Consider the following 11,780-nt stretch of genomic DNA (forward strand, 5'->3'; position numbering starts at 1 on the left):
CCCCCCCCCCGCCAAAAAAACACAAGAGAGGAAAGGTGTGTAATTTTGAGAGGGGAAGAAGTTAGTAACCTTAAATTTGACCTTGAAAGCATATTTCAAGGTTATTTGAATGTCAACTTTGAAATTTCATGTGGAACCCCACCTTTTTCATTGCATATTCTCGTAGCACATTTCGAGAGCTTTCTAAAATAATAAAATATTTTTTCATGAAGTACTTTTCGAGTTATAAGGCTTGAAAGTTACCGACATTAACATTACCCAAGGTGTCAGTCGATTGATGGCTAAAACCTTTGGAATGTTGTTCAGGGGAGCACTTTCAGAAGAAATGTTTCAAACAAATGATTCAGGGTTCGTACCGGGGTGATCCCGATTGATCACGGCTCGATTGGACACCACCAATCACAGCGACTGGTGCTTAGGAGCTTTGTAGTCTCAAGCGCTGTGAGTAGCTCGTGTCCAATTGAGCCGTGTCCAACTGAGTGCCACCCGTTCATACCCAAAAGTCAATACAGAAAAATGTTTCAGATACAAGTTATTGGGTTTTGTAAAGGAGGCCATGTGACCTTGAAGAGTTGTTTACTACAAGCGCAATAGCGCTACGCACGAATGACGAGAGAAGACAACTCTTCGGTTGCCTACAACGGTGGGCAGTCGTATGATGATAGGTACCTCCTATCGTGAGACTCAAGAGGACTCACGTTAAACAAGCACCCCAAAGGAAATATGATCCTATTACGTCCACATCGTTGTTCCTGGGTAATGTTAAAATTTATAATTTTAAGGGATAAATAAAAGATTCTCAGTTTATCTGCAGGAATATGCACTGATCACTAAATGACCTTGATTTTTTACTGCAAGGTCACTGACACATAGCCCCAACAACTTTTATCTGAAATATTTTTCTGTATCGACCTTCGGATATAAATCCTGAAACTTTTGTTTGGAACATTTCTTCTGAAAGTGCTCCTCTTTGGAACAACATTCCAAAGATTTTAGCCATCGATTAAACACTTTGGGTGATGCTCATGCCGACGATACTGCAACCTTCAAGTCTTATAACTCGAAAAGTACTTCATGAAAAAGTATTTTATTATAATGTTTTGGAAAGAGGTGTGCTACAAGAATATGCTACAAGAATGAAAAAGAGGGGATTCCAAAATTAACCTTCGAATGACCTTGAAATTTCAAAATTAACCTTCGAATGACCTTGAATGCTTTCATCAAATTTAAGGTCACTAACTTCTTCCCCCCTCAAAATCACACAAATTTCCTCTCTTGTTTTTTTTATGCTTCCTTTTCGAGTTATCAGCGTAGAAAGATTAAAATGGCCTACCCCGTATGTGCATGCGTGTATGCATGCGTGCGTGCGTGTGTGTACTTCCCGAAGTATTGGTGTCTGGAAAATCGCGCACAATACTTCGGGAAGTGATTCGGATCTTAAAAAGAAGGAGAAAAGCTATATAAACATAGATCCGATTCCGAGTTATAACCACTTTTATATTAAAAAAAATAATTTATTTTTCATAACTGTAATTTATTTCATAGTGCAACATAATACGGTAGAGAGCGCCAATGATCGGTCGAAGTTAGAGTCTCTTTAATAAGAGTCACATAAGAGCAGAAAGACGCCACTGCCGGGTGCCGGATACCGGCTGGAAACAGCACCATGGTTGACAGTTGATAGATTTCGCGTTCGCGCTTTCTACATGAAACAGTTGCTCACATCAATTCACAGATTCACTACCACATCGAAAGTATCCGCAAATGGCGGCGTTTAAAGGGACTCGAAATCTGACCAATCACGAGATCGGCGCCCCTCACGACTTGACTCTAATTAAGGGACTTTAGTCAACCATGTGGAGGCATTGTGGGTAACGCTAAAATAGTCCGAAATGTAGTTACTTATGTTAAAACACTATGAAATAAATTAAAATTGTTATTATGAAAAATTAATTACATTTTTTTTAACATAAAAGTGATTATAACTCGGCAGCGACTTGTTTCCGAACTTATGTTTATATAGCTTTTTTCCTTCTTTTTGGATCTCGAATCATTTCCCGAAGTATTGCGGACGATTTTCCGGACACCCTGTATATCAGACAAGAAAAAAATTCTTATATACAGGGTGGGCCATTTTCGATCCACCCAAATATCTCCAAAAGTAAGCGCTATACAAAAAAATTGTTTAAACAAAAGTTGTTCAGGACAATGGGGGTCGTCTTTCTGCATTATTGGTTTTAACCTTAAGGTCAATTTTTAAGGTTATTTGAAGGTCAAAATAAGTTTTTTAAATGAGAACTCCTATTTTCGACACCGGATTCGGAAAGAGCGGGAAATTTTACGTCAGAAATGATAGTTTGATAATTTGCTAAAGTGATCTTCAGAAGGTCAAATGTTGAAAAATCGTCTAGAAGCTGTTTTCTTCAAACTTTAGAACATTTATGGGCGAACAAATGTTTTAGTAGGTTTGGAGGCCAACGACCTTGGCTATCTTGACCTTGAAGTCAAATTTAAAGGTTATTAGAAGGTCAAAGTGATTTTTTCGATCGGACCTTATGGTTTTGAGGGAAATGTCGATAGATATACCTATTTGGAATTGCTTAGGGATCGATTGCCAGAGCTTTTGGATGTCGATTTAGAAACACGGCAGAAAATGTGGTTACAGCAAGATGGTGCAGCACCCCACTTTGCGCTAATAGTAGGCGAATTTCTAAATGATAATTATAATGAGAGGTGGATTGGACGAGGAGGTCCAGTTAACTGGCCTCCGTGCTCACCAAACATGCCATCTCCCGATTTTTATTTATGGGGCTTCTTAAAAGATGTTTTTACACAACGGCCAACAACCAGAGAAGACATGATAGACCGTATTCGTCGAGCCTGCGTTGCAATCCCAAGGGAAACTTTGCTAAGGACAGTGCAACATTTCCAAAGGCATGTAAATTTGTGTCTTGAAGCTAATGGAGGCAACTTTGAACACTCGCTTTAATATGGTTAAAGTCAGAGGCAAGGGGACTGACGGTAAACAAGCACCCCAATCGTGAGAGGCAAAGGGACTCACGGTAAACAAGCACCCCAAAGGAAACAGAACTTACTACGTCGTTATTTCTGGGTAACGCTAAAAGTAAGATTAGCGAGGAAAGTAAGGTTTTTCATAAAAAAATCACTTTGACCTTCTAATAACCTTTAAATTTGACCTCAAGGACAAGATAGCCAAGGTCGTTGGCCTCCAAACCTACTAAAACATTTGTTCGCCCATAAATGTTCTAAAGTTTGAAGAAAACAGCTTCTGGACGATTTTTCAACATTTGACTTTCTGAAGGTCACTTTAACAAATTATCAAACTATCATTTCTGACGTAAAATTTCCCGCTCTTTCCGAATCCGGTGTCGAAAATAGGAGTTCTCATTATTAAAAAAATTATTTTGACCTTCAAATAACCTTAAAAATTGACCTTAAGGTCAAAACCAATAATGCAGAAAGATGATTGTCCTGATGATTGTCCCCCGTTGTCCTGAACAACTTATGTTTAAACAATTTTTTTTGTATAGCGCTTACTTTTGGAGATATTTGGGTTGATCGATTAAAATGATCCACCCTGTATAATCAATATAAGTTTATAAAGCAGAAAAATTACACTTTAAAAGTATTTGAGAAAATTATCAATTAGAGAAAGTTATTACATTATATATATATGTATAATATATATATATATAAGATAATTTTTTTATTACCTTATCACCTACATGGTGGAAGTCTGATTCACGTATCATATTGGGAGTTTTAGCTTTCAACTGCCCACTATATGATGTAGCTAAGACGTGTAAATCTTGACGTTGACCACGTTCCTCCTCTCTTACTTTCTCCACTTTACGTTCGAGGATCTGAGAGAGTTTCGCCAAAACAGGAAAATGAGGCAATATCTTGATCAATATTATCAAAGAGTTCCTTATTTGCACATAATCCTTCGAATCTAGACACACTACAATAGCCTATAAAAGAAAATTAATTCAATCACAAGAGTATTCATTCTCAGCATTGCACAGTAGGCCAGACAACCCAAAATCTTGGCCAAAATTCAAAATGTTGATGGATTAGCATAAAATACGGTATCTAAGGGTTTTTGGGGTCACTGATTTCGAATTCGAACTCAAAATTTAGAAATTCAAAATGGCGGATCCAAAATGACGGCCAATTTTTTATAATAATCGTCTAATTATTATGAAATTAAATATATAACGGTTTTTTGGATCGACGCTAATTCCGAATCTGATGTCAGAATTTCATAATTCAAAATAGCGGATCCAAAATGGCGACCCGAAAATGCAAAAACCAGTAGATTTTTAATAAAAACATTTTTTTAGGGTCGTTGATTACGAGTTAGACATTACAATTTTTAAAATTACAGATGACGGATCCAATATGGCTAATTTCAAAGTAAACATTTAAGTGAAAGGAGAAAAAAGTTCGAACTTTAAATTTAAATTACTACTGCTCTTTGCCGTATCCAGAGTCACGAATCGAGGATGTGACGGATATTGACTCCATTTTGCTGTTTTTTTTATTTTTACTTTTTTGTATTTTATTTTTTAATTTTTTTTGTATTTTATCATTTTTATATTTTTAACATTTTTTTTAACTGGTTAATTAGTATTCAAACGTAATTACAAATCTCCTTCATCACACTGTTCTTCATTAGTCATCTCCGTATCATGCAAACTTTCGTAAAAATTTGTAAGGTCGCTTGAGTCATCTTCTTTCTCGGTTTCATTTCATTCAGAAAGAAAATCCATTGACTGGTCGAACTTAGGAATGTCAAGCAAGTGAATTACTTCTTTGGGGATAGCCTTGTGCATTTTGCTGCCTTTTCTAAATTCGCGAATTAAGGTTAAGTGTAGATATAATGGGGTCAGAAGTATCCATAGTTCTGTTAAATACATCTTCTATTGTTGCGAGACAAAAACATTTTTTCTTTTTCTCAATCAAACGAGACCGAGAAAGAGGATGACTCAAGCGGCCTTACAAATTTTTACGAAAGTTTGCATGATACGGTCATTTGACTAATGAAGAGCAGTATGATGAAAATTTGTAATTATGTTTGAATAATAATTAATTAATCAATTTTCAAAAATGTTTAACTACATTCAAATTTTAAAATTAAAAAATTAAAAAATCGATATATACTACTAAATTTCATAAAAATTAGACAATTATTATAGAAAATTGTTCGCTATTTTGGATCTGCCATTTTGAATTGTGCAATTCTGACATCAGATTCGAAATCAGCGATCCGAAGAACAGTACATGATCATAATTTTTCATAATTTTATCAAAAATTTTGGAGTAAATGGATTTTTGGTCATTTATTCGAGTCTCTTGGCCTACTGTGTAGTAGTGGGAAAATAAATATCTTTAGTAACGAGCAAAAGTGGCAAAAAATGGCAACTTGTTCTCGTCAACCATATCCATACGAACAAAACGTAATAAAAAAAAATCAATTCCGAGGCTGTACAGTGTCGGCACGATGGATTTGTGTTAAGTCATAATCTATTTAAATCAGAAATATTCGCGTAAATAGCTCAGCCACAAAAAATAGTGCTAATATTTAGAGTAAATAAATGTATAGCATTATTATTTATCCATTTTTAAAACAAATACTATTTTTAAATATTTAATTTATAAAGTTTATATTCATAGTTTTAATGTTTTTTATTTTAAAGATAGGTCTGAAATTATCACCTGTATTTTGTAATCAAGCGGCTATTTCTCGAAACCTGTTACCAAAATCTTATTATACAGTTCATTTATATGTTCTCTGAAATATTCTTATGACACATGAAATATTGTTTACAGTAAATTTTAAACTCGACTTTTGGCCAGTTTTCGGGTTTTCTGGCCCACTGTACATTGTGAAAAAGTACCTATACATATATTCAAATATACGTATATAATATACAGAACATTGCTCATGAGATCATGTAAATACCTTTGTAATCTTATAATGCCACTTGTGACACACGTGTCTATAATTTTCAAATCCGACCATATCATTCGCTTCGGAAAATTGATTGCTTACACGAAACTTGGTCACGAAACCAGGGTAATTACTGCATTCCTACACACCAGAAGATATTTACTAATACATATTCAGATTAAATAAAAGTATCAAAATAACAAAACAAAAGCGTAAATATCTTTTCTAAATATCTTCTCTAAGAATCTCGAAATGTGCAAAATTGTAACTTACCTTATCAAATATGGCTTTTTCGGAATGCCATCTCATCACAGTTTCCAGCATGGCGCATAAAAATCTGCCATATCGATTTGCTTCGTTCTCTGTGCATGAAGTAACTGAATATGTAATATCACAGAAAAGCTGAAAGAAATCAATTTTATCATAAAAATATAATGAAGTGTAACAATATACATTTATTTTACACACCAAATAAAACTTGGACAAAAAATAAGACAAATAAAAATAATAAATTAATATGCCACTTTAATTATCTACAATAACAAGAATATTAGAGAGGACTTCCTTACACGATCGTAACAAAGCAGAGTTGAAAAATTTGCAGTCTTCAGGGAGTGGATGGTATGTACAAATTTCGCACAGTACATGGCATCTACAGTTGTAAATGTACACCGCGGGAATAGGCACAACTGTAGAAACTGTGTTATCGTTTCGTTTTTCGCCGATTTAGCGCTTCGTGACAAAAACCATGTATCCTTTTCTTGTCTATAAGTCAGTTATAAACGTACGATCAGTATTAAACTGAATTGCTACATTATACAATTACAACAATAATATTCGTTATACTTATATGTTATAAGACAGTGCTAGAATTTACTTACAACTTTCAGCCGATTTTCAGCTTGGTTTCCGTCCCTTACCTCACCAATCTGCGCGCATTCTAAATACCGATCGGCAAATAAATTCCAGCACTGTCTTATAATTGTCTTATATTATGTTATAAGAAATAACGAGATATTTTACCTCAGGTACGCAAAAACTTTTTCGACATGTTCTTCTTGTTTCTTTTTTTCATCCTGCATCTTCTCAATAAGAGTGGTATATCTTTCTTGTTCCTTCTTTCCTTTACTTATATTCTAAAAATTAGCATTACTTTAAATCAGAGAAGAATAACATTTTCAAGTTTGAAATAAATTATTTTTTAATCATAGAGCACTGTAATCAATAATAAATGTATAATATTCGCGTACCATATCTTTGGAATCAACGGTTTGAACTGCAAGTTGCTTCAACTTGCCGACTTCTCTTTGATAGCTCTCCATCGGCACGTATAAATCATACATCGACAAAGACCAAAACGTAACTAAGAATTGCGGCGATATGTCCTCCCAAACTTTTAAAGGGTGCAACGGTCTGACAGACTGAGCGACAGGTGCCATAACGGTTTGCGCAGCTTCCGCGTACTTTAATTGCTTCATAGCCGTGGACATTTTTTTATAATTCGGATCAGCTTTACGGAGAGCGTCATATTTTATCTTTGAGAAAATTAATTTAAGAAAATACAAAAATACGTATTTTAAAAATCTATACTTTTGTTTGATAACAAATTGTACGCAAATTTAAATATCTTTTAACTAAATTAATGGCTGATATATACTTAATCAATGTTATTATCAGGAAAATTCAAACATGAATATAAATAACTTGCTTACATTTATGGCATGCGCAAACATTGGCCGTGCTAAAAAAAATGCGACATCTGCATGTATGTGATTGTCCTGAAGCATAGAATGGATCGACGGTAGTCGCTCCACATACTCGTCTACTGTCATAGTCGAACCCAAGAAAGTCCCAAATTGCACGAGCGTATCCTGGCATTGATCGTACAACTTGCCTATTATAAAAAAAAAAATAGCAAATATCTATCAGAAAGAAGAAAATTTTTATTTTTAAATTTTTATCTTGCTCGTCATATAATTCTATTTACCAACGAGTTTTAAATGAGATTTATCCGTCTCTCTGTAAACAACGCAATGTTTCTGTTGCGCCATTAACAGGCACAAAGTGACCGCGAGGTCTTGCTCGGCGAGTGTTTCCTTCAAACGCTGTGAGGATTTCTTTGTGTTGCGGACTTGACTAAAGTAACCGGCCTTAAGAGAAGAAGTTTTTATGTTAATTTGTGTGCGTCAAAATTACGACACTGCAAATTTATGCGATGCTACAGTTTACCTCATTTTTTAACAGATCTCCGCCTGCCATAGCATCGAGTTGATCAGACGTCATTTCTTCGGCGGCCTCGATACCAGCCATTTTTTGTACTATTTCTTTTAATATTAATAAATCTAGGCTAAAAGCAGAGCGGTATATTAAAGCAAACTGATTAATATATGATTGATAATAATTGGATTTAATGCAATTTATCTACGTGAGACCGTACCTCTTTTGAGCTTTAAGTTGATTCGCTACATATTGTAACAACCCTGTTAATTCGATGTTATACTTCTTAAATATTGCTCCACAAAAAGAAGCCAGAGATTGTAACCATAAGGATATACTGGTGCCATCATGTTTAAATCTATCTCTGTCAGCACCCGCTAACGCTTCTACAAGACAATATCCCAAAACGTCGTACGAAATATTTGTCAAATATTTTAAAGAGTCCACCACAGGTCCTGCATCCAATACAACGAGCACGTTACGATCTTTCTTTGCGAAAATGATTAGAACGACAGAAAGTATATATTCGATACGTACCTATGAGATTGTCATATAACTGGATCTGTATGAGGACATAATCGAATAGTACACCTGGTGAAGAATGCGTAAGTTTTCCTATTGACCGGCCAACTGGCTTGATCGTTTCTTTGCTCACGCGCTTCATGATTGACTTGATCTTTTTTTGAGCATCTGCACGTTTCCGCAGCAATGCAGCATGTTGTAAAGGCGTATCATTCTTCCAGCGCGCGTACAGACAATAGCGATTCTGATATGGATAGTATTTGAGAATATTCCACAATTCCTCAGCAACACAACAGTTGCAATCCATGAAGGAAAGGGAAGGTAGTAACGCGACGTCAAGTATCGTCAGAACATCATAATAGAGACTGCAGTTCTTATTCAATGGTTGCTTGCTGGCGTCAAGTGAACAGTGCTTAATAGCGGAGTGACACAATCTCATCACCTTGTACATTAGAATAGGATCCTGATGCAGATTCGGTCCAAGTACAATCAGCATTGGCAACAAGTAACCGTGAATGTCCTCTAGATTGCATAATGATGGCGGAGAGAGAGAACTCTTCAACGGAGGCACTTTAAGACCCGATAATTTTGGAGAAACAATACAGTGTCTGCAACGAAATAATGTTGAAAACTTGCGACTATTGCGATTAGAGTATAACAATTATTATCTTGATTATTATTATTATTATTTGCAAAGTTTTTGTTCAATAATATGTAATTCTACAACTTATACCTTCTTAATATTAGGTGTTGAACTTAATTCCTGCCGTTTTTCGTCTCCAAAATTGATTTATTTCGAAAGGAAATACCTTAATCAAAGTATTATTAATAAAGTATTATTAATTAATAATACTTTATTAATAATACTTTGATTAAGGTATTTCCTTTCGAAATAAATCAATTTTGGAGACGAAAAACGGCAGGAATTAAGTTCAACACCTAATAAAAGCAATACATACATTACATTTCGACATTACGTTCACGACCAAAAGTTTGGAAATACGAGGGTCGTCTGAAAAGTTTTAAGCCTCATCATGAAGATGGCGTTACTCGTCAAAGCCATTCTGGTATTATAATCGTGATACTTACGAAAGATATCTGTGACAATTGTGGCCACTTTGGACGTTCAGTTCTTGTTTGACAATCATTTGTGTCGTCATTTTGTAAAAATGGAAAAAATTGAATATCGTGCTATAATTAAATTCTTGCATTTGAAAGGCAATACGTCTACGCAAATTAAAGCCGAGTTGGACGCTGTTTACGGAGACTCTGCCCCATCATTTGCCACCGTGAAAAGATGGGTAGCTGAATTTAAACGTTGTCGTACCAGCTTAGCTGATGATGAGCGTTCGGGACGGCCAACAACTGTGACCACCACCGATAACATCGAAGAAATTCATCAAATGATAATGGACAACCGTCGAATTAAGATTAGGGAGATAGCAGAGGCTATTGACATATTAAAAGAACGTATTTGTCATATATTGACTGAAGAATTAGGCATGTGTAAGTTAACCGCGCGTTGGGTGCCGCGCTTGCTCACTCTGGATCAAAAACACATTCGAATGAACATTTCTAAGACCCTGTTGGAGCGGTTTAAGCGAAACGAGTCGGATTTTGTGCGTCGATTAATAACAGTTGATGAAACTTGGGTCCACCACTTCACTCCTGAAACGAAAGAACAATCAAAACAGTGGACTGCGAAGGGTGAACCTGCTCCGAAGAAAGCGAAGACGGTTTTATCGGCAGGAAAGGTGATGGCGACTGTTTTTTGGGACAGTCATGGAATTGTGTTGATCGACTATCTTGAAAAAGGTAAAACAATAATAAGGACGTACTACGCATCATTGCTTGACAAGCTGAAGGCAGAAATTGAGAAAAAACGACTGCATTTGAAAAAGAAGAAAGTACTGTTTCATCAAGATAATGCACCGTCTCACACTTCGGCGGTCACTATGGTAAAAATTCACGAATTGCAGTTCGAATTAATTGACCATCCGTATTCACCAGATCTGGGCCCCAGCGACTTTTTTCTGTTTCCTAGGCTCAAAGTTTGGCTCGGCTCAAAGCTTACGAAAAAAAGACAAAAGAAAGAAAATATTTGTTATATACCTGATTTGCACAAATTTTTTTGAAATTTTCTTTAACCGTCAATTTACTTTAAAGAAAGATTTTTGTACACAATAAAAAATTCAATATCTGCGAAAAATTTCACCGTACCATTTTTTTTTCAAAAACATTTTAAAACTTAAAAAGCCTATTTTACAGTACTTTTATGTTAAATTTTATCCAAAGTTTTATCAATCCATCGCTTCAGTAAGACAAAAATCTTACAAAAAATCAATTTTCAATTTTATGTAATTTAAGAATAAAATGTAGAAAAAAATTCCAACGCAAATTTAATGTCCTACCTTTGCGCTTTAAAATACGTGGTCGAAAACTTCTCTACAATTTTTTTCACTGACGTATTTAACTTTTCATGAAAAAATGCGAAAATACCACAAGTCTGAACTTTCCGAACTTTTGGCCGGGGACGTAAATACTAGATGTGCGAATTATTCAATTCGGATTTGAATCCCTACAGTTCGAATGCAAATTATTTAAAAATTTCGAATCTCTAAGAAGTTCGAATACAAATCACATATATGTTGACAATCTTAAATGTTGATAATAAAATTATATTTTCCGTTAATGAATAAAACAAACAGAAGTCTTGTTTTATAGACTGATTAATAAAATCTTCCAAAAGCATTCCTTGAAAATTCCCAGATTTTCCAAGAGATTCCAAGTAAGATTAGAGAATCTTATGAATAACTTTGAAGTAAATTTAACTTAAGGGGGCGCATGGTTTGCAAAGTAAAAAAAATCATTTTTTTCCATAAATCGGTAGTATAACTCTTCGAGAGAACATGTTCTTAAAATTTTTATTTAAAATTCGAAGTCTATCTATCTAATTTCAACCTATCAGAAATACACACTGCGTATTCCACAATACATGATTTCTGATAGGTTGAAATTCTTATTCTCTGTTCTCTGTTCCCTGTTCCTTTTATTGTGCGGAGCCCCT

General features: G+C 35.0%; 1 protein-coding gene across 1 annotated transcript in view; it reads right to left on the bottom strand.

Moving 5' to 3' along the window:
- tho2 (THO complex subunit 2-like protein) overlaps positions 1 to 11,780 on the bottom strand; it is a 46,265-nt gene that overhangs the window by 18,211 nt on the left and 16,274 nt on the right. The window contains exons 9-19 of the mRNA XM_018511975.1: positions 8,729 to 9,321; positions 8,412 to 8,646; positions 8,204 to 8,321; positions 7,962 to 8,124; positions 7,687 to 7,868; positions 7,225 to 7,509; positions 6,998 to 7,110; positions 6,544 to 6,739; positions 6,248 to 6,376; positions 5,987 to 6,115; positions 3,735 to 3,992 (exon numbers count right to left, since the gene is read on the bottom strand). Coding sequence (XP_018367477.1) covers positions 3,735 to 3,992; positions 5,987 to 6,115; positions 6,248 to 6,376; positions 6,544 to 6,739; positions 6,998 to 7,110; positions 7,225 to 7,509; positions 7,687 to 7,868; positions 7,962 to 8,124; positions 8,204 to 8,321; positions 8,412 to 8,646; positions 8,729 to 9,321 — 2,401 coding nt within the window. The remainder of the gene's footprint in view (positions 1 to 3,734; positions 3,993 to 5,986; positions 6,116 to 6,247; positions 6,377 to 6,543; positions 6,740 to 6,997; positions 7,111 to 7,224; positions 7,510 to 7,686; positions 7,869 to 7,961; positions 8,125 to 8,203; positions 8,322 to 8,411; positions 8,647 to 8,728; positions 9,322 to 11,780) is intronic.

Source organism: Trachymyrmex cornetzi, unplaced genomic scaffold, assembly GCF_001594075.2.
Source record: "Trachymyrmex cornetzi isolate Tcor2-1 unplaced genomic scaffold, Tcor1.1 scaffold1121, whole genome shotgun sequence".
NCBI classification, from domain to species: domain Eukaryota; kingdom Metazoa; phylum Arthropoda; class Insecta; order Hymenoptera; family Formicidae; genus Trachymyrmex; species Trachymyrmex cornetzi.